The sequence below is a fragment of the Chiloscyllium plagiosum genome, unplaced genomic scaffold (genome assembly GCF_037043375.1).
Source record: "Chiloscyllium plagiosum isolate Xiang-an unplaced genomic scaffold, Cpla_swu_hap1 HiC_scaffold_20, whole genome shotgun sequence".
NCBI classification, from domain to species: domain Eukaryota; kingdom Metazoa; phylum Chordata; class Chondrichthyes; order Orectolobiformes; family Hemiscylliidae; genus Chiloscyllium; species Chiloscyllium plagiosum.
In genome coordinates this window covers 47213481-47237041 of record NW_028270158.1, presented here as the reverse complement: position 1 = coordinate 47237041, position 23561 = coordinate 47213481, and the positions used below count along the sequence as shown (strand labels likewise).

The window sequence follows — 23561 nt, the reverse complement described above, 5'->3', positions numbered from 1 at the left end:
AAGGAGGAAGGGATAGCTAACCTTTGATCGGAAGCTTGCTTGACTAGATGGCCTTATCACAACAGGAAGGGATGTTGAGATGTTGAAGAGTTTTGGCAAGGATCTGGGGACAAGTGCAATGTAGGCTGCACCACCAATGGCATCAAGATGAAGTGTGGAGATTGGAGGAAACAGGAGGCTGGTAGATGTTGTCAACACAGGATGGGGGCACAGATCATTTAAGAGTTCAAATTTACCCTGAAACATTCTACTGTCCCAGGAAGGATCATCTGATCCTTTGAGACCCATTTCAAAGCAGACTCCATTAATCTCAGCTCCCTCCATTATAAAATCCTTCCCTTTGTTCTGCCGTCCCTCTATGGCCTTGTAATGTCTTATCTTTGCAATTTCCGCCAGCCTTCCTGGGATCTCTTTACTTCCCCGAATCTGAATATCTGAGTTTCCCTGATGTGGATGTGTCCAACACTGCCTCAGCCCTAAACTCTGGAAACCCACTCCCCTAGAATCACTAGCTCGCCAACTCTCCATCTTCAACATAACCTTCCTTCCCTCCCTCTCTAACCAGTGTCCTAATATCACTGTGCACCGGTCCCTGCAAACTTTCATTTGATCATTTTCTTGTCAAGCAACAGGGGATGTTTTACTGTATCAAAGACGCTACATGAAGGCAGATTGTTGTTTTCTTTAGTTTCCCTGGCCCTAGAGTTGGGAAGCTGCAATTCACACAAGGGGGGGGCCCTGTTTTTGGCGAGTGAGCATGTGTCCCCTGAGGATAGCACCAAATGATGTTTGCTCAGTACATGTGGCTATTAAAGTAAATCCTTTCAGGAAAGATCTCAAGGGGTTAGAGAGGTAGTTTCTGAGCATGCTCCCTGAAATGATGCTTTTCAAATATGTGCAGAGATTTGAGTAGCTGGGATTGCTCTCCCTAATCAAGAGAAGGTTAAGGGGAAATTTATTAGAGGCATTCACAACTGTGAAGGGCTTCCATTGAACAAACAGGGAGAAGGTGTGTCCATGGGTATCAGGTTGGTAACTATAGGATGCAGATTTTAGTAAACGACATCAAAACCAACTTCAGTAAATGAGGAGACTTCAGTTTACCCAAGCTGTTATCATCCTGCACATGCTGTCTGAAGGGATGGTGGGGGGCAGATTTAACAAATAAAGATAGTAAATAGTAATAGCAGCAGGAGATTCAATTGTAGCAGATGTGAAATTGGGAAAAAAAACATTGAAAAGCAAATATTCGCTGGGCCGTGGGAACAGAACAAGAAGAAACAGAACTAATTGGATATCCTTTTCGAAGAGCTGGCAGAGGCTCGATGGGCGGAATGGCTTCCTTCTGGGCTGTAGGATTTGATCATTTCAAATTGCCAACGTCCTTTTGACCTTCAGCAGCCCCTCGGGTGAAGAGTTAGAGGGCAACTGGCCACCATGGGGCAGTGTGCCAGTGGGAAGTAGGTCAGGACACTGTGGGGTGCGGCACCTTTAGTTAGGCCGCATCTGACCTTTCAAAGACTGCCACTGAACAACCCCTCCCTCAGTTCCCCACTGCCCCACCGAATCAATCTCGAGATACAGACCAGAGAAAAGTTGTTGCCATAATCTTTATTGCACTTTCACCATATCGCAAAAACATTTACCACAAACTTCACCGCGCCCCCCCCCCTCCCCCCAACCCTGCCCCCCCCCCCCCCCCCCCTCCCTCCGAGAACATTGCGAATGCAAAAGCTAACAGCCACAAGAAACCAGCTCACCCGCCTGGACCTGTATGTAAAGAATTCAAAAAGCAAAACTGGCAGTGGCTGCTTGACATGTGCCGGAAGGTTCCAAGGAGAATCAAGATTACAGCTTTGCTGCCCCATTTCGGAATGAGCAATGCCCAGGGTTGCTCAGATCAGTTTAATCAGCTTTCAAGTATTTTCACTCATTAGCATGATTCCTCTTTATATATATCTCTCTCTCTCTATATATATATCTATTTGAAAAATTGTCTTCGATTTTGGGATTGCACACTACTACCTGTTCAATATTCACACCTCAGAACTGGATATCATCGAGAAAAACAAATAAATGCTTTAACTTAGAAACTTTAGTTATAATAATCTGGGATGGAGTCTATACTTTACATATTTGGGAACAATTACATCTCTGTTCTGAATTCACTGAATTCAAAAAGTAACATAAATAGCCAGTCTCTGCAAGACTTTCCATTTCTCACTTACACGAGTTAAAAAAAAGTGAGAGAAGAGGTCATCCTCCCTCTACTACCTATTGGTAGCGACTGAATTGATATTGTAGTCTATGTCGTTCTCCACCACAGCGCTTCGTCCTTCCTTTTCCACACAGTCGCTGACTGATCTTAGAATGATTCGTAACCTCCTGTCCATGGCCTTCAGGTGCGGCTCTATTAGAATGGGTGAGAGTTTGTCCCGTTCCAGTGACTCGGCCATTACCTCACTCAGCTTGTATTCTTCTTTTGCCAGAAGCTGTAGCCGGCGGTAGGTCGACTCCTTTATTCTGTTGGATAGAAGCAACACCATTGACTGCAGAGATTTGACAATTAACGGGGTCAACAACGGTATCCCCCCCAGACTTGAGCTGTGCTGCCCAAATCCTGCTGTGTACCTTCATCCATCACCCCATGGTGATCTACATTATCTGGCAGTGGGTAGATTTTTAAAAATCTCACCCTTGTTTTCAAGTCCATCCTTTCTCCTTCAGCCCCGCAACCTTTCAAAATCTCCAATTCTGGCCTCTCACAAATTCCCGATTTTAAGCAGTTCTCCACTGGTCAGCCTCCAAGCCCTTTCATACTCTTTGGCCAAGCTTTTGGTCACCCAGCCTAGCTTCTCCTTCTGTGGCTGAGAGCCAGATTCTCTTCCTGTGACGCACCTCGGGGCGTTCTCATGTGTAAATCCCAGCTACTCTCGTTTGGATGAAGTCAGACTGGTCTCAGCCTGTGGCCTGAGGGGCTGGGGGCTGGAGTCAAAGACAAGGGAAACAGAGATTGTGCTGAGCAGTCAAGGCAACAGCTTTGCTTCAAATGAATGAAGTCGTTCATCGGGAACTGGGCATTGGTCAAATGGTATGTCAACAGAAAGGCAGTGGAAGGACAGAGAGAGAGAGAGATGGTGGTGAGATGAAGGTCAGTGCTTTGGCATCCATGTGGAACCTGGCATTGTGTCTAATATCTCTCTCAAAATGATGTCCTGGGTCTGACAGGAGCTGAACAACAGGACGTCTGAAGAGTTCAAGGGATTTAAGAGTGAATTTGACTGCGGACATGATGTCATGTATGTGACCTTTCTGTCTAACGACCTCTGCACCGTAATGGCCACTGTGTAGCAGTGACCTCGATGACCCACAATGGCCTCCGTGAACCAATGTGACCCTCTACCGTATACGCAGTGACCCTCTACCCTAACCCTGACACATCTCAGGAACAGCTCAAGGCTGTGATTGGAAGTATGTCGTGGTGTTTGCCCGAGAGATCTAGGTAACTGGACACAGCAACACAAATAATAATGACCTTTTATTAATGTAACCTTTTGACATATTGAAAGGTACTTTCAAAGGGCATCGTTAAAGTATGATGGCAAGCTACACATGGACGTATTTAATCAGATAACCAAAAGCCAGGTCAAAATGATATATTTTAATGATTGTCCCTAAGTGAGATAAAGAGGCTGAGATGAATAGGAAGGAAGTTCCAGAGCTTGGAGTTTAGGCAGTGGAAGGCACAGTCAGCAAATGTGGACAAAATACATTTGGGAATGCACCAGATGCCAGGATTGGAGGAGAGCTGATATCCCAAAGGTTTGTGGGGTTGGAGAAGGTTACAGAAATAGGGAGGGACAAAGCCTGGAATATTTTGAAATACAAGGATGAGAATTTTAAAATCACAACATGATCGATTGGCAGCTACTGTAGCTCAGTGAACGAAAAGGTTTTCGGGGAAGGAGTCTTGCTGCAAGTGAAGACACAAACAGCAGAGATGGGTCAATCTCAGGTTAACAGCAAATGTGTGAAACAATTCAGAAGTGTGCTTGAACAATCAACTAGAAAGCTGACAAAGGTCTGGTTAGGAGTTCAGCAATAGATGTGCCATGACAGAGGGCCAAAAGCCGAACAATATGACACAAGTGAAATTGGTAATCCTCGTGATGGCACAAATATGACACTGGGGAGTTCACCTGAGGGTTTCAATTCTGACACCAAATTTGTGAAGGGATTAGCTGAAGTTCAGACTGTTATCAGTGAGGGCATTGGAGTCTGTAGTTAGAGAGTGGAGTTAAAGGGGAAACTGAATATTTAAATTGAGGAAATCACTATTTATTCAATACTGGAGTTTAGATATGATTTGGAGATGCTGGTGTTGGACTAGGATGTACAAAGTTAAAAATCACACAACACTAGGTTATAGTCCAACTGGTTTAATTAGAAGCACCAGCTTTCGATGCGCTGCTCCTTCATCAGGTGGTTGTGATTTTAGATAAGCAATCTGATAATTTAGAAACAGTGGAAGGTCAAGAAATGATGGTTGTCGTCAACGTATGTGTGAAATACTGTAATGGTATTATTCCAGGCTCAAGGTTCAAGTTCTGCTTGCTCCTGAGATGTCTAAGTAGATTGATCAAAAAATAGCTACAAGCAGAATATAATTCCTCTCGACATGAAGAATGTTCAAAGCTGTCGTGATTCATAAGTTCAGTTTTACATTATCAAAACAAACTGAAAGCTCAGCCCATTTACTAATTCAGAATGAGAGACTCTGAATTGTGGATAGAGGAGGCAGGCAGGTTGGACACAGTAAAGTCAGCAGGGCAGATCTCTCACTTTCTGCACTTACCTGCAGCACTGACTCAGTGGCACCAGGATGGATAGCTCATCATGTGAATGTTTCCCAAACCTGTGGGAGGGATTCGCAACATTAGAAAGTGTGGATGGATTTCCAAGCACTCTTCCTGAGATTCAGGAAAGTTGTCTGGTAAAACACCTTTTAAGCAGAGTTTTAAGCAGCTGGATATTACCAGTTGGGAAAAATACGGGATTTTAATTTGGGACACGTCAACAGTTCACCAGGGATATCACTGGGCAGTGGGCTAGTAAATATCCTGGGCTATGTAGACCTCTGAGGTTTGAACACAGCAGTCACTACTGGAACTGGGAGACAATGTGTTGACAGGTGTACACGGAACCTCCCAGCTACTGCATGGCTTAGAGAGAGCACCAGGGCAGAGACAACATAAATTTAAGGAAGACAAATTGATATATGTGCAGTGGTAGATAAAGGGGATAAGCGGAAGTAGTGCGTTTTGATTTTTGAAAATCTTTTGCAACACAGAAGGTAGAGACACAAAAGTAAAGCTCATGAGTAATAAAGTTTACAGAAACAGAAAATTGGACTAAATGGTTCGTTTTCAGACTGTCAAGCTTTAACTAATAGGTACTGTGAGGATGTGTACTTGGGCTCCACTGTATACAATATATAAATGTTTTAGTGCTTACCCTTAATGGGCTTTGCACATAAATTATTCAACTGGAAAATTGAGTAATTTACTTGGGGGGTGGTTAATTGATGGGGAAAAAAATGTGATTTGATGATGGGAAAGAAAAAGATATTTAGTTGTGAGTAAGAGCACTTCTGGATATGAAAAAACAAATAGCAGAGTCTCTGGCACTACTGGTCAGTGCATTTGGCTGTTAACAGAAAAGTTGGTGGTTTGACACCATCAGGGATGAAACCTTCCATGTTTTGAAGATGCTTGTGGCACAGTGGTAGTGTCCATATCTCTGAACCACGAGGCCTCAGTTCATGAAGTCAGCTATTACGAGGGGGCATAGCTTTAAATTAAGGGGTGGTAGGTATAGGACAGATGTTAGGGGTAGGTTCTTTACTCAGCGAGTCGTGAGTTCATGGAATGCCCTGCCAGTAGCAGTGGTGGACTCTCCCTCTTTATGGGCATTTAAGTGGACATTGGATAGGCATATGGAGGATAGTGGGCTAGTGTAGGTTAGGTGGGCGTGGATCGGCGCAACATCGAGGGCCAAAGGGCCTGTACTGCGCTGTATTCTTCTATGTTCTATGTTCTTCTATATCCTACCCACTCCAGAAGTTTGTTAGAAAGCATCTTTGATCAGGTTGGTTAGAAAATATTAAGAGGAGGGGAGTGATTTTATTCATTCAGGTTTGTGGATGATGGCAGAGCTAGGTGGGAAAATAAGCAGTGCAGTGAAAGGAGGTTATAAAAGGATTTAAACAGGTTACGTGTGTGTGTGTGTGTTCAAAATATGTTAAACAGAATTGTGTGTTCAAGAAGTCGTGTAACTTGAAACATTAATAAATTTAATTCTATTCTATGTACGTACTAGCTACAAATGGCGTATATCAACAAAATTCATAAAATATTTTTAAGTTTAATTGGTTAATGATGCAGAATTTGAAAATAATGACAGTGAAAGAAAAGGTGAATTAGTGGGAAGTGAGATTGAACAACACATCACAAAATTGTTGAAACATGGAAATTTGAACTGCATTGAGTTCAAACTTGATGAATTGGAGTTTTTGTTTCTTGTTAACTGTTTACTTCTATCTAAAGTTGTTGAGGTTTAAATTTGAACAAGGGTTGTAAAAACATCCTGCCTAATGTGGACAAAATGTGAAGTTTTGTAGGGAAAACTGAAGAGCAGAATATCTTTCACTTAGTGGAGAGACTGAGAAATGTTGCCACACAGAGGCATTTTATACAGAAATAACAGACAGTTAATGCACAGGTACAGTGATGAATTAGGGTAGCAAGTGATATGTTAGCCACTAAGGGTTGGAATACAAGAATCCGGATGTCTTATTGTGATTCGATAGGGCCTTGGTAAGACCACAGCTGGAGAACTGTGTGTGCAGTTCCTTAACTAAAGAAGGATATACCTGTCACAGAGAGAATGCAACAAAGATTACTTTGTATATTAAACTGATTCCTGGGATAAGAGGATTGCCTTATGAGGACTGATTAAGTGGACTAGCCCTATATTCCCTGGAGTTTAAACAATGAGAGATGATCTCAATGAAACATGATCAGCTGTGATATTTTCCAAAAATGATCTTCCCCTGTTCTTGTTTCTCAGGTTTTACGTATTTTTGCAGAAGTTCTGACAAGTGCTGCTGTTGGGACAGGTCTGAATAAAAGTAAATTGTAATACCTAGAAACTTGTCATCTACATTGTTCTATGCAAGTTGAGAATTATCGTGCAAGAGTTTGAAAGAATTCTGCGGTCGCCTGAGACTATAAAGTTTGCATTATGCAGTAAAATGGATTACAAGTAATCTATAAATTCCTCTTTCTATCAGAGAAACCCATTAGACACGATAATAATATTTTAACACTAAAAGCACAGTGCTAAAGCTCCTGTGTTCAGACAGGTTTAATGTTAACATTCCTCTTGGTTCACACAACACAAGGTGCTAACACTCCACACACTTTCACACATCACAGCATCTACAGAATTCACATGGCACAGCATTAACACTCTGCGCATTCACATAACACTGTTAACATTCCTCACAGTTTATGCAACAGCCTTCCAGGTTGAGACAAGCAACAACACCCACAACTCACTTAACCAGTATGTGGGCTGCCTATGAGCACAGTGTTCACTCTGGATGCATAGACTGATTTTACACCCAGTACCCTTTGAAGGTTTGAAGATGTGTCCATGGAACGTAGGTGCTGTTAGCAAGATCCCAAATTGTGAAGGTGGTAGTGAACTGCTGCAGTCCTTGTGAAATAGGTCCACCCACAGTGCTGTTCCCTCTGTGTCTTCTGAAGCATAGCTTGTGATTTCTTCACTATTTCTCAGAACTCATTCTTCTGACTTTCCTTCATTATGTGTTCCATAAACCGTTCCCCTTTGTCTAAAAATGTTGCACTTGACTTCCTCATTTTTAACCTCGGACCCTTGAATTTGAACCTGTGCTCAATAAAGAATGTGCAATTGATCTGTTTTGGCAGTCCCCTTCATTGAATCTTGAAGGCTTCAAGCAGGTAAACTAAATATGGCAATTATATTTCAGACAGGGAGGTTAATCTGATTCAGGTTGACTTAAAAGCTTTGGATCTGTGAGCAGATGAATAAGAATATGGAAAGTATAGATGTGATAGCTCTCTCTCTCTTTCCTCTCTGCTATGGAAATGGTTTCTCCTTATCTACTTTACCAAAATCTCTCATAATCTTTGAACGCCTGTATGAAATCTTCCCTTTTCATTCTCTGCTCTAAGAAGAACTCCTCTAGTCTTTCCACACTATTGCAGTCCGTCATCCCTGTGCCAGTCTGGTAAGTCGAGATGCCAGGTTTGGTTCAGTGGGCAACGGTCCACACCAAAGGATTGATCCCAGATCTAGACTGACCCAGCCTGTACAGTGTTGTTCAGTCAAATTGTTTAGCCTAGGCTCTGTTGGGTCTTGTGAGACGATGTAAACATCCCCACTGCACAGCTTCTGAGAAGAGCAGGTGGTTCTCCCTGGTATCCTGGCCTCTTTTTATCCCTTTCTTAACATCAGTTGAGTGTCTGGTGTTGACCTGACCATTCTGAGCCAGGCCACCATAACCAACTCACTCTGTTCAAGAGCCCACAAGACAGGGCCTTGGTTTTCTTATCAGAGGTGGATGCAGTCTTGAAGGAAACTCTGGTCAATTCCTGCTCTTTTATTTCATGAGAGGGTGGTACGTGTATGGAATGAGCTGCCAGAGGATGTGGTGGAGGCTGGTACAATTGCAACATTTAAGAAGCATTTGGATGGGTATATGAATAAGAAGGGTTTGGAGGGAAATGGGCAGGGTGCTGGCAGGTGGGACTAGATTGGGTTGGGATATCTGGTCGGCATGGACGGGTTGGACCGAAGGGTCTGTTTCCATGCTGTACATCTCTATGACTCTATGTTGTCAAACAGATCATTGGCTCATGATTACATTGCTGTTTGTGGAATCTTTTCGTGCACATATTGGCTGCTATATTTCCTAGAGTACAACAGTCACTCCACTTTACTGGCTGTGAAGGGCTTTGAGATGGCCTGAGGGTTCAAGGGAAGCCATATCATTGCGGGTCCTTATGAATCTCCTCTGTATCCTTGCCAAGGCCCTGACAATCTTCTCACAAAGTTGGTGCCCAGAACTGGGTTCAGTGACCCAGCTAAGAGCTAAGTAGAGGTCCATACAAGATTGAATGTAACTTTGTAACTTTTGTACTCTCTGGCTGTCTAAAGGCTCTGGCACAGGGTAAATCTGTTGCTGTGGCATGATACAGGATTGACAAGCTGGAGATGCCAGCTCTATGCCCATCTCCCTTCTGTTGATGAGACCATTAGCTGTGGCCTTGGGTCTCTAAGTCATCAATGAAGGCTCTAGTTTTCTGGTGCTGCTTATCCAAGCATTGATGAACTATCAGCTGCTGACTTGGGGAAACGGATAGGACATTGTGAGATCAGGACAGATAAATCAGAACAGTGTAACGGTTTGACATCACCGCTGAACTATTCAGTGAGCAAACCACTTTGGCAGCTATTTATAACTTGGGATGTGCAGTTTTGGTTTCTACTGTATTGACCTTTCCTTCATCAAATTTCTAAAGTCATTGTGACTCATCAAATCCTGATGCTTGGTCTACTAAGTGGCAAATAACATGCATGCCACACACAAATGCCAGGCAATGATAATCTCCAATAGCAGAGAACCTAATCATTGTCCCTTGATGTTCAATGACATTATCATGACTGAATCTTCCACTATTTTTAAACTGGGGGTTTACCATTGACAGTCCTCTGAACTGGGGTAGAGTGTAAGTACTGGGACTACAAGAGTGGGTCAGAACTAGGCATTTTGTGCTAAGTAATTTATCTCCTGCTTCCCCAATAATTGTCCACATGACACAAATCAGGAAGGTGGTGGAATAATCTCAATTTGCCTTGATGGTTGCAGTTTCAACAACACAATAAAATTTGACACCACCCAGGGCAAAGTGGACAGTTGAACTGACACTTTATCCAGTACCTTCAACAGTCACTACCTTCACTCCTGAAACAGACCGTGTACCATCTACATGACGCACTGCAGTCACCCAGCAAGGCTCCTTTCACAGCACCTACCAAACCAATGACCTCTGCACCTAGAAGGATAAGGAACAGCAGATACATGGGAACACCAATTTCCCCTCTAAGCTATACACTACCCTGACAAAGAAATATCTCTGTTCCTTGCCTGTCATTGGGTAAAAATCCTAGAACTGCAGTTCTAACAGCACCATCGTTATTCCTACACCCTTAGGACAGGGCAATGATTCAAGAAGACAGCTCACCACCACCTTCTCAAGGGCAATTAGAGATGGGCAATAGATGCTGGTTCAGCCATTGATGCTCATATGCCGTGATTGGATTTAAAACAAAATGATGGAGTATGTGATGCAGGGACCTTTCCCTGAAGGGGCAAGAGTAGTTTGAGGTGTGGTCCCTTCCCCTTGACTCTAAAGCCTAATTCGGCAGCCCCTCAAGGTTTGGTTTACGATGGTGTTGCTCTGGCCTCAGGGCAGAACTCAGAAAGAACAATAGGTCCTCTGGGACTAATTTTCCCAATGACTGCATCGAAATTCAGGCCTGGGTATCACATTTGACCTACACATATATGATGGAAGACATTGCTGCTTTCACTGGTGTTGTAGAGGATCAATCAAGTGACGGTCAAACCCTGTCCAGCTTTAGCACAGAGATATTTATAACTTTTTCTTATAAATCCTGTGAATTTCTTTCCTTGAGCAATGAAGTGTCAATCGACTAAGGCACCTTTCTGTTTGGTACAGGGTCATTGTATTCACCAGGTAGGTGGCCTTGTTTCTGTTTTTTTTTCTCAGACATTTGGAGATAAACTGTAAAAACAGAATTCTGATAACAGTCTTGCCAACTCTCGAGTGAGAGACATACAGCTATTGCGCAAATATATATTCACACTCAAACATGTACTGGTTTGTGTGGCCATGCACCCATGCTCACATACACACACCTAGACATTTGTGTTCACATGTAAATGCACAATACATATCCAGCGTGCTCAAACACACACGCACACACACATATTCATTAGAGCAGAAGGCAGTATCTTCTGTCGATCCTTACCCTCGTCCATTATCCAGATGAATAATAAATGAATCATTTCCAAACTTTTCAAATGTTTCATAATGGTGCCGATCCATATTTCCTAGAAGAGGAAGGAACGAGAAAGCAGTCAGACCGAAGTACATCACATGGCTAACACCACGGAAACAGCCCTGGGCCCATCTGCTTCTGGCTGGATTCAACAGCCCTGTACACAGCAAACCTCCTGAGGCAGCTCTGACAGTGCATGAAAAATGGAGGGAGTCGTTCTGCAGACATTTTACATCCTGACCTCACCCACCTCATCGCTGGGCCAGGAGTGGACACTCAGTCTGATCTGCCCTTGTCATGAGGGATGACCAAGGCAGCCTCTTGGCCAATAGCTGGAGTGACCAATTTGTGGTGGGCTAACGACTGGAGGTTTCATTAAATGACCATCTGCTGCCAAGTTCACTGCCCCTAACCACTTTTGATTTGTTCCCTAATGTATCCATTCTTATGGAAGCCCACCTTCTCTTGCCTTCTGATTGGAAAGCGGACTCAATTATCTGTTTGGATGCCTCTTGATTGTAAAACAGGCCATTTCTCTCAACATGAGTAGCTTTTACAACTGATAAGGTGAAAATAAAACAAAAGCCACATAATTTGCTTCAGAACTGTCTTGACTTTTTCCACAGGCTTTTTACTCACTCTAAGAGATATCCTGGAGATTAATTTTCAATTCCTGAAAATTCCAGGGTCCTTTTGGAATGTTGCCAATCACATACAGAAAGCTACTGCGGATAGGGGTCAATTAAAGAGATTGGAACTGAGAATGGTTAATGTTCATTACAAATGGATTAATGGCCATGGAATCAAGTGAACAGGCTTGAGGGGTGAGATGACAAAAGCCACATAATTTGCTTCAGAGCTGTCCTGACTTTTTCCACAAGCTTTTGTCTAAGAGATATCCTGGAGATTAATTTTCTGTCTTCCTACTCCTGTGTTCTATGTGCCATTAATTGTTTTAGCACAGATTGAAAACTATATTTCTATTCTTCCTGTTCAGCGTCCTTACCAATTTACCAGCAGAACACAAAAGTCTCTCAAACCTTTCAGCCATTTCTCAGTGTGCCACATGCTCAGCTCTGAGTCATAGGGTTGTGGCTTCAAGACTTACTCCAGGTCTTGAACTCATCACGTCAAAGCTAACAGTCTCAGTACAGTACTGGTGGAGGGCTGCATTGTCTGAGGTGATGGCTGCCCTATCTGGGCAGTTGTTAAAGATTCCATTGCATTATTTTAAGGAGCAGGTGAGTTCTCCTGCAGTGTACCTCCTGGAATGTACTGGAACAATGACGATGATACCGTTGTTGTACTCCCAGAAGGATGGTGGCACCCAGTGCACTTTTAGGTGTGGGTGATGTCTCTATGCTTGCCATCTATTTTCTCAACATGCTAACTGTTTCACTCACCACACCATCCTGAACCCCTCTGCCTCCGTCTGCTTTATATGGAGCAGTAAACACAGAGGGTTCAGGTCAGCGAACAGAACAGAGGCTGCGAGGGTCAGGAACTGGACAGACCGTGAGGCAGCGTGTGGGACAGTGAGTGAAATGCTGAGCGAGGCAATCTGAAGCTTGGCAGTGGAGCAGCTAGCAAATCGTATGCTCAGGAAGTTTGACTGGTGCCTTGGGTTCAATATTCTCTGAAAACCGCAATCCTTAACGATGCTATTAGGCTGGCAGGATATGATGAGAGGAGACTGCACATCTGCGAAACATTTAAAAATGAGCACATTTTATTGGCGCTGCGCTTATTAAAATCCATTTTGATTTATTACCTTTTCTTTCAATGCAGAAAGCTACCTGGGGCATCATTACCAGTGACATCAGATACAGTGCAGCTGCATTTGCAGTGAGACTGGCCCTTGCAGTTAGAACCCAGCCGTTCTCTCCGATGCCCTGGGTCATTATTTATTCGTCAATCAACATCACAGCGACAGATCTGGGCATAATCACATGGCTGTGCGCCAACTAGCTGCCTCACTGTCCACATCGCAACAGCAACTACACTTCAAAAGTATTTCAGTTGCTATAAATATCTTAGGGATATCATGTAAGGTGCTATATAATTTTTAAAAATTCATTCATGGGGCATTGTTGCCTAGCCCAGCAATTATTGCCCATCCATCATAGCCCAGAGGGCTGTTAAGAGTCAACCATATTACTATGGATCTAGAGTCACATGTAGGCCAGACCACATAACAATGCAGTTTCCTTCCCTAAAGGACATTATTGACCCAGATGGGTTTTCTGACAATCAGCAATGGATCAATTGTTATCATTAGACCCTTAATTCCAGATTTGTCCTGAATTAAAATTCCACTATCTGCTGTGGTGGGATTCTAACCCAGATCCCCAGAAGATTTCCTGGGTTTCTAGATTGTCAGTCCAGTGATAACACCGCCACACCATTGCCTCCCCGCGCAAGTATTTTTTTCTCCCTAATTTCAGAAAAAAAGCAAACTTAGTTACCCATAAGGAAGTCAAAAATAGTCATGTCGATGAGATCGAGAAGCCGCGTGCCACTGTTGTAAGGGGCAGTCTGCTTAACTTCCTCGCAATAGTCAGGATCAACCTCCCACCTGTTGAAAGTGAACAGAAAGCATTTGTAAAAGAGTGTGCTGACATTCTGCAGCGAGTGAGATCTCAGCACCTTGTCACTTCTCTGCTAAACTGTCCTGAACTGAGGCAGTCAGCTGGTGATAATGTCTCCATTCATCCCAGCACTTAATAGCAGCTTTTCAGTTGGGTGACACTGCAATCTATTTAAACACATACAACAGTCTGCAACATAACAGTCAGTGTTGAAGCTTCTAGATTTCAACTTTAACTCCATCTTTTGTGGATTGTGTCAGAGGATTCAACAATTAGTCTCACTGCTGCTTGTTTTCTTCCTTTGATTCACCCCTTAAAATCTACCCACTTCGCTTGAAGTTTTGATTATCCGTCCTGAAAAAGGGGAATGGTATCAAAACCTTGGTTAATAAATGATCCTGTGAAGCACCTTGGGATGGTTTAATCACCTTAAAGGTGTTTTTAGTGGATAGTTTCAGAAGGAAATGTTACTCCAGGAAGGGAACATGAAGGATTTCGGTGAATGGCATCGATTTGACCTTATGGGTCAGCTTTTACTCCTCTGTCAAAATGCCAGATGAAACCTTTAAGTATTTGGCATAATCTAAATCAACCGAAGCGTGGATTTCGAAAGAACAGGTTTTGGTTAGTCAGTTATGCAAAATTCCTTTGAAGTAATAACTGCAGGGTACATGTAGTGCAGTGCATGTTGGTTGAAAAGGTTTCACATGAGAGACTTATGGTAAGAGGGGAGTCATGTGATATATGTGGCCTCCTGGCAGGTACTTGCATTGCACTGTCCACAGGTCGTTCTGCTATAACACGCGTTCGTTAATGCGAATTTGCTATAACATGAGTAATGAACTGGGGACACTCTTTCTAAAGCGAATACTAGTTATTATGTGATTCCGGCCCCACTAGTTTAAATGGTGCTGCTATCTTATAACACAGGATTGCATGAGAACGGAACCACTGCATTATAGCAGAACTGACTGTACTTGGTGTTCACTCAGTACCTTGACAGAATCACAGTTAATACGGTCATTCAAAAATCAATATGCAGCAATGCTAATCTCATATTCCTGATCTTTTACTGACACTGAATAGGTTGATGTAAGACAGTGAGGAATTTGTCAATGCAGTCTTCAAAAAAGCACCGTTTCTTCAACAAACACGTTGGTGGGTGAAGCTACTGGACGGTTTCTATGGTTCTTTAAATGACCACTGTGCCTTTACCAAATCATTCTTATCATGGACCTTAAAGAAAAGTTATTCCTTGGACAAACTGCCTCAATACAACTCTACCCCACCTTTAAAAAACACTTCATCCCTTTGAAAAGTTGTCCTCACAGCCATTTGTTAATGCAGAGCTTGAGTGTTGTGGAAAAAATACATAACTTGGAGACGATTTTTCATCCTGCAAGGACCAGGCAGGTTGACTCTGAATGATCAGGGCATTGCTCTGCAAAACTCAGGGTCAACCTGCCCAGTTGAACATTTAGTCATAGAGTCATAGAAATGTACAGCATGGAAACAGATCCTTCGGTCCAACCCGTCCATGCTGACCAGATATCCCAACCCAATCTAGTCCCACCTGCCAGCACCCGGCCCATATCCCTCCAAACCCTTCCTATTCATATACCCATCCGAATGCCTCTTAAATGTTCCAATTGTACCAGCCTCTACCACATCCTCTGGCAGCTCATTCCATACATGTACCACCCTCTGCGTGAAAAAGTTGCCTCTTAGGTCTCTTTTATATCTTTCCCCTCTCACCCTAAACCTATGCCCTCTAGTTCTGGACTCCCCGACCCCAGGGAAAAGACTTTGTCTATTTATCCTATCCATGCCCCTCATAATTTTGTAAACCTCTATAAGGTCACACCTCAGTCTCCGACGCTCCAGGGAAAACAGCCCCAGCCTGTCTGGCCTCGCCCTTTAGCTCAAATCCTCCAACCCTGGCAACATCATTGTAAATCTTTTCTGATTTAAACAAAGGCTGGAAGTTAACTGTCAATCAGCATTACTGGGTGTATTTCTCATGACAGCATCTCCACCACAGAGTCCACTTGCATCAAATCAGCACTCTTATCTCACGCTCTCATCGCTCTGCTGTGAATTGGTATTCTTGTGAATTGTCCTGAGCGGTGTGAGAAGAAAAGCTTCAATGAAATGTGTCTTTTCTCAGCAATACTCGAACCAGCCTTACTTGAACTTACTCTGCTCTCTTGCGTTTGTGGTAAGACCGTCGCCATGGATTCCTCCAGGTTTTCCTTTTAGCCAGTGCCAGATCAGGTAGGAAAGCAGCCAGTGAGCCTTCAATCTGGTCAGGCTTCCCACATAGAGCGTGCTCAGTTGAACAGTAGTAGGAACACTCTCCGTAGAAGCACACATTGTTGGCTGGTGGATGACAAAGAGATGTACAAACACCATCAACATTTACAAGTCGTAGAACATAGAAACATTTAGAATCATAGTGTCATACAGCGCAGAAACAACTCATCCATGCTGATAAGGTTTCCCAAACTAAACCAGTCCCACTTTCCTGTGTTTGGCCCATATCCTTCTAAACCTTTTCTATTCACGTACCTGTCCAAATGTCTTTTAAATGTTGTAACTGTACCTGCATCTCCTACTTTGTCTGGCATTTCATTCACATATGGACCACCCTCTGTGTGAACAAGTTGCCCCTAAAGTGTCTTTTAAATCTTTCTCCTCTCACCTTCAAAATATACCCCTTAGTTTTGAACTCCCCCCCTATCCTAGGGAAAAGACTCTTAACTATGCCCTTCCTGATTATTCAACTCCTCTTGTCCATTCGGGACAAAAGAGAGCTATCCAACCTATTCTCAATTTTCAGCTCTTGGTCTATAGGCTGTGACATTTCAAGTGAATTGGCAAGATTTTTTTAAAAATGCGTTGATGTACAGGCAGTATGCTCCAGAGCCACACCAGCCTGTGTGTAAATTGATACAAACTCCCTTTAAGTTGTCAGATTCAAGGGTATCACGGGCAAGTGGGAGCATCACAGCTGCAATTATTTGGAAAGAATCTCCAGTGAAAGTGAAGTCAAAGACTGGCCAGAATGGCCACAAGGAGACTGTATAGCAGTTGGTGACTCATTATTATCTTAAAGCAAGCACTCTGAACTACAATACAGTCCAGTGTATCCATCAGCACCACTGCCTGAACAAAGGACTCAAACTCCATGAGAAAGGTTTAAGTCTGACTGTGTGAAACACTAAGGTGACAGTTTACATCATGACAAGATTAAATTAGATTATTAGATTACTTACAGTGTGGAAACAGGCCCTTTGGCCCAACAAGTCCACACCGACCCACCGAAGCGCAACCCACCCATACCCCTACATTTACCCCTTACCTAACACTACGGACAATTTAGCATGGCCAATTCACCTGACCTGCACATCTTTGGATTGTGGGAGGAAACCGGAGCACCCGGAGGAAACCCACGGGGAGAACGTGCAAACTCCACACAGTCAGTCGCCTGAGTCGGGAATTGAACCCGGGTCTCCGGTGCTGTGAGGCAGCTGTGCTAACCACTGTGCCACCGTGCCACCCACGGTATGTAACATCACATGATTTTGCTTCCCCCTTGCACATTAGTGGAAAATTTAAACCACCCTTAGATGTTTCTTAAATAAAGTAAATGTTTTCCTTACCTCAGCAGACCCTGTGAATATTCTTTCACAATTTGATGAACAAGAATATTAAACATACCAAGCAAACCTGAAGAGCAGTAGACGTTTATAAAGAAAGATCTAACTTGCAGTGGGCACAAACTCACTGGGCACTCACTGCCTGTTTGTGAGGCTCGACACAGTGAGTTATGGAGTAAAGCTCCCATTACCTTTACCCCACAATGTGGCTCAGTCCTGAATCTTGGGGGACCTGACCTCACACTCTACGTGTCCCCACTATCTAGCAACACTTCCATACCAGGCTAGCATCTGACCCCTCTGAAAGGGTGAAGGTTACACTCCTAATGGGGACATTTACCCTGGAAAGAGTTCTTCCTGCTGTTAGTCCTGCAACGCAGAGTCGCAATTCTTTGATCTGTGTTCACTGATAGAGCGATTCTCCACTGGCCTTGGTGTTATTTTCAGCTGAATCAGGGGCAAAGGAGGTATTTGGTTCATGATTTGGATTTAGACTGTAAGAATGAGAGATCAATATTGACCAGACATTCCCCTCCACAACTCTCTTTGGAAATAATGATAATGGGAATTCACAGGACAGGGCGGTCATTTAACCCTCATTTGAAGCTCTGATGATGCATCACTCCCCTAGTATAACTGAGGCAGAGTCATGCTGCAACTATACAAAACACTAGTGCGGCCGCACTTGGAATATTGTGTACAGTTCTGGTCGCCACATTACAGAAAGTATGTGGAAGCATTGGAAAAGGCACAGAGGAAATTTGCCAGGATGTTGCCTGGTCTGGAATGAAGATCTTATGAAGAAAGGCTGAGAGACTTCGATCTGTTCTCATTGAACAGAGGGGATTTGATAGAGACATACAAAATGATCAGAGGATTAGATAGGGTGGACAGTGAAAATCTTTTTCTTAGGATGATGATGTCAGCTTGTACGAGGGGGCATAGCTACAAATTGAGGGGTGATAGATTTAAGACAGATGTCAGAGGCAGGTTCTTTACGCAGAGAGCGGAAAGGGCGTGGAATGCCCTACCTGCCAATGCAGTTAACTCAACCACATTAGGGAGATTTAAACAGTCTTTGGATAAACATATGGGTGATGATGGGATAGTGTAGGGGGATGGGCTTAGATTAGTTCACAGGTCAGTGCAAGTCGACGGCTGAAGGGCCTGTTCAGCGCTCTATTGTTCTATGTTCTATGATCTGAATGTTACGTTTGTGTTGATTGAGACTTTCTGACTCAGAGGTGAAAATGCTACATGTTGAAGCACAGTGGTCACTTTTGATACTGGCAACGTGGGTTTTCAGATAGTCCTGAGACAAGACAGGCTGGCATTGTTCTCCTTAGAGAAAAGAAGTTTCTGGGGAGACTGAAACAAGTTGAGTAAAACACAGGGAGGGTCAGTTTGCATTAAATGCTGTAATCTTGGCTGGGGTTCTGAGCCATGAACCTTTCCTTCTCCCCTCCTGCTGATAGCCAGCCTATTCACACCAATCCCTAGACCCCCCCATTAGAAGGAGCTTCAGTGTGAACAGTGCAACATGAAGGTGTGAAATGGGAGTGAGCGCCCCGTTAAATCAGCTTCCATACCTGGGGAGATGAAGAATGTCCTCCAGAGCTTCTTGTCCCGGGTCACATCTCGGATTTCTCTGGTCATGTTAACCAGTCGCCCGGCAACAGGGGGCACACGGCGGAAGTCCAGAATTCTTCGAGGGGGAGAGAAGCGAGGACCGTTACGTCATGGCGAGAACAAAGGAGCGATGTAAAACAATCCTCTCTTTCACCAGAGCACTTACCTGTCCAGGTGGAAGGCAGCAATCTCAGAGTTGTGTCGCTCGTAATCGGAAAAATAGAAGAAATCTGGAGGTGTCTCCTGCTCTCTGGTTTGTCTGGAAAAGAACAGCAGGTAGACGTAATCTTCATTTATCCACGGGATGTAGGCATGACTGGTAATGCTGGTAGTTCATGCCCATCACTCATCTCGCCTGGAGAGTGGCACTGAGCCACCATGCTGAATAAAACTAAACCTTTTGCAATGTCCTTTTACAGTGAAACCGAGGGTCTGGAGTCACATGTAGGTCAGACCATGTAAGGATGGCAGATTTCCTTCACTTAATGGACATTAGTGAATCCGTCAGGCTTTTACAACAATTCAGCAGTTCCATCACCCCCATGATCAATCATAGCTTTGTAATTGCAGATATATTCAATGAATTTAATTTAAATTTCCCAGATGCCCAAGACAATAGACAATAGACAATAGGTGCAGGAGTAGGCCATTCTGCCCTTCGAGTCTGCACCGCCATTCAATATAATCATGGCTGATCATTCCTAATCAGTATCCTGTTCCTGCCTGATCTCCATAACCCTTGATTCCACTATCTTTGAGAGCTCTATCCAACTCCTTCTTAAATGAATCCAGAGAGTGGGCCTCCACTGCACCTGTGGTAGAGCATTCCACACAGCCACCATCTCTGGGTAAAGAAGTTTCTCCTGAGCTCTGTCCTAAATGGTCTACCCCGTATTTTTAAGCTGTGTCCTCTGGTTCGGCACTCACCCATCAGTGGAAATATGTTTCCTACTGCCAGAGTGTCCAATCCTTTCATAATCTTATACGTCTCAATCAGATCCCCTCTCAATCTTCGAACTCAAGGGTATACAAGCCCAGTCGCTTCGGTCTTTCAGTGTAAGGTAATCCTGCCATTCCAGGAATTGACCTCGTGAACCTACGTTGCACTCCCTCAATAGCAAGAATGTCTTTTCTCAAATTTGGAGACCAGAACTGCACACAGTACTCCAGGTGTGGTCTCACCAGGGCCCTGTACAGCTGCAGAAGCACCTCTTTGCTTCTATACTCAATTCTCTTGTTATGAAGGCCAGCATGCTGTTAGCCTTCTTCACTACCTGCTGTACCTGCATGCTTGCCTTCATTGACTGGTGTACAAGAGCACCCAGATCTCTCTGTACTGCCTCTTTACATAAATTGATTCCATTGAGGTAGTAGTCTGCCTTCCTGTTCTTGCTACCAAAGTGGATAACCATACATTTATCCACATTAAACTGCATCTGCCATGCATCTGCCCACTCACCTAACTTGTCTAGGTCTCCCTGTAATCTCTTAACATCCTCATCACTTTTCACCCTGCCACCCAGCTTTGTATCATCAGCAAATTTGCTAATGTTATTGCTGATACCATCTTCTATATCATTAACATATATTGTAAAAAGCTGTGGTCCCAGCACGGATCCCTGCGGTACCCCACTGGTCACTGCCTGCCATTCTGAAATGGAGCCGTTTATCACTACCTTTTGTTTCCTATTAGCCAACCAATTTTCAATCCAATCTAGTACTTTGCCCCCAATACCATGCACCCTAATTTTACTCACTAACCTCCTGTGTGGGACTTTATCAAAAGCTTTTTGAAAGTCCAGGTACACTACATCTACTGGATTTCCCTCGTCCAACTTCATAGTTGCATCCTCAAAAAATTCAAGAAGATTAGTCAAGCATGATTTCCCCTTCATAAATCCATGCTGACTCTGTCCTATTCTGTTACTACTATCCAGATGTGCAGTAATTTCATCCTTTATAATAGACTCCAGCATCTTTCCCACCACTGAGGTCAGACTAACTGGTCTATAATTACCTGCTTTCTCTCGCCCACCTTTCTTAAAAAGTGGTATAACATTTGCCACCCTCCAATCCTCAGGAACCAACCCCGAATCTATTGAACTCTGGAAAATAATCACCAACGCATCCACGATTTCCCGAGCCACCTCCTTCAGTACCCTGGGATGCAGACCATCAGGCCCCGGAGACTTATCAACCTTCAGACCTAACAGCTTCTCCAACACCAAATCCTGGCAAATATAAATTCCCTTAAGTTCAGGTCCTTCAGCCACTGTTACCTCAGGGAGATTGCTTGTGTCTTCCCAAGTGAACACAGATCTGAAGTACCCATTTAATTCCTCTGCCATTTCTTTGTTCCTAGTAATATATTCCCCTGTTTCTGTCTTCAAGGGCCCAATTTTTGTCCTAACCATTTGTTTGCCCTGCACATACCTAAAAAAGCTTTTACTATCCTCCTTAATATTCTTGGCCAGTTTACCTTCGTACCTCATTTTTCCTCTGCGTATTTCCTTCTTAGTAATCCTCTGTTGCTCTTTAAAAGCTTCCCAGTCCTCAGTTTTCCCACTTATCTTAGCTATGTTATACTTTTTCTCTTTTAACTTTATATGTTTCTTTACTTCCCTCGTCAGCCACGGCCGCCCATGCCTCCTCCTGGGATCTTTCTTCCTTTTAGGAATGAACTGATCCTGCAACTTCTGCATTATACACAGAAATATCCGCCATTGTTCCTCCACGGTCATCCCTGCTAAGGTATTGCACCATTGAACTTTGGCCAGCTCCTCCCTCATAGCTCCATAATTCCCTTTATTCAACAGAAGTACTGTCACTTCCGACTGTACCCTCTCCCTCTCAAATTGCAGATTGAAGCTTATTGTATTATGGTCACTACTTCCCAATGGCTCCTTCACTTCGAGGTCTCTGACCAATTCTGGTTCGTTACACAATACCAGATCCAGAATTGCCTTCTCCCTGGTCGGCTCCAGCACCAGCTGCTCTAAGAATCCATCTCTGAGGCACTCCACAAAGTCTCTTTCTTGTGGCCCAATACCATCCTGATTCTCCCAGTCTACCTGCATGTTAAAATCCCCCATAACAACTGTAGTGACATATTTGCGACAGGCCAATTTCAGCACCTGATTTAACTTACATCCGACATCCAGACTATTGTTTGGGGGCCTGTAGATGACTCCCAAGAGGGTCTTTTTACCCTTGGTATTTCGAAGCTCTATCCACACTGACTCTACATCTCCTGACTCTAGGTCCCCCTGCGCAAGGGACTGAATATCGTCCCTTACTAACAAGGCCTCCCCACCCCCTCTGCCCGTCAGTCTGTCCTTACGATAACACGTGTATCCTTGAATATTCATTTCCCAGGCCCTGTCCACTTGAAGCCACGTCTCAGTGGGATTTGAATTCATATTTCCAGTTAATTAGCCCAGTCCCCCGCATAACTGGTCTGTGAGGTAACCACAATGGCATTGCACCTTTAGATTAAACTTATCTATTAGTCAACCAAGTTACTGGAGACCAACCCTCTGCGGATGAGCCTCACTGCAGTCCCAGTTGTTAATGGCAATCCTAGTGGGAACACTCTCTGTTCTTAAAGCAGGGTTTGATTTTTCCATCCTTTCAGCCCTCCTTCTTTGTATCATTATTCATTTACTTGTTCTTTCATGCACAATGCTTTTCTCATTCCTCTCACGTTCATTTCTGTCTCCCCACTTGACTCACGTTTACCTCTCCGTGCTCCTGACCAACTTTCCAAGGGTTAATAACTGGGATCATTCCTGATGGACACAGCGGGCAGAAGGTCACACCCCAAAAGGTGCACCTCTCCAGGACAGAGACAACAATTTGGATCGATTTCAGAAAAAAAAACAGCTTTGGGGGCCATTTGGCCCATTTCATATCTGCACTGGTTCGTTGGAAAAATTATTTCTTTAATCCCACTCCCACCTCTTTCTAAAAGGAAGATTTTTGTTCCTGTCTTTTATGTAGTTAGCCTTTAGTAAATCCCGATTAAGTCTGCTTTCACTGCCCTTACAGGAAGCATGTTCTATATCAAAACCACTTGCAACTAAAAGCAAAAAACAACGCTCTCTTTTCTCAGTTTCCTTTGTCCATTGTGGACAATCTGTTGGTCCACAGCTTCCTAGCTGCACTGCCAATGGGGGGGGGGGGGGGGGGGGGGGGGGGTATGTGGAAGAGGAGCAGGGTCTGGTGCATTCACCACTACATGAGAGCAATGGTACCAAAGGAGGGGTGGTTTGGATGGACAGTTGACAAACCTCAAAGGTGTCAACAGCAAAGACAGGCTCAAGTGTGTCAGAAACGGACCAGAGTTCTCAGTACCGGACTGAACCTGACTGCTGTGAGGATTTAATCTGTGAACCAGCTCCAAACCTCATGCCACAACGAAACACAAATGGTCACAAGAGGCTGTGTCATGGTTTCAGGAATGTCCAATCAGACAGACTTCATTTCCATAGCA

General features: G+C 43.8%; 1 protein-coding gene across 2 annotated transcripts in view; it reads right to left on the bottom strand.

Moving 5' to 3' along the window:
- Window positions 1-1714: 1714 nt before the first annotated feature.
- Window positions 1715-23561, bottom strand: part of LOC122560579 (extracellular serine/threonine protein kinase FAM20C-like) — a 99671-nt gene continuing 77824 nt past the window's right edge. Inside the window, exons 4-10 of one of the 2 annotated variants that reach the window (XM_043711352.2) lie at window positions 19236-19328; window positions 19030-19145; window positions 15980-16160; window positions 13659-13768; window positions 11164-11245; window positions 4856-4915; window positions 1715-2523 (exon numbers count right to left, since the gene is read on the bottom strand). In XM_043711352.2, coding sequence (XP_043567287.2) covers window positions 2271-2523; window positions 4856-4915; window positions 11164-11245; window positions 13659-13768; window positions 15980-16160; window positions 19030-19145; window positions 19236-19328 — 895 coding nt within the window. In that variant the 3' untranslated portion in view covers window positions 1715-2270. The remainder of the gene's footprint in view (window positions 2524-4855; window positions 4916-11163; window positions 11246-13658; window positions 13769-15979; window positions 16161-19029; window positions 19146-19235; window positions 19329-23561) is intronic. The other variant, XM_043711354.2, reaches the window with a different exon arrangement.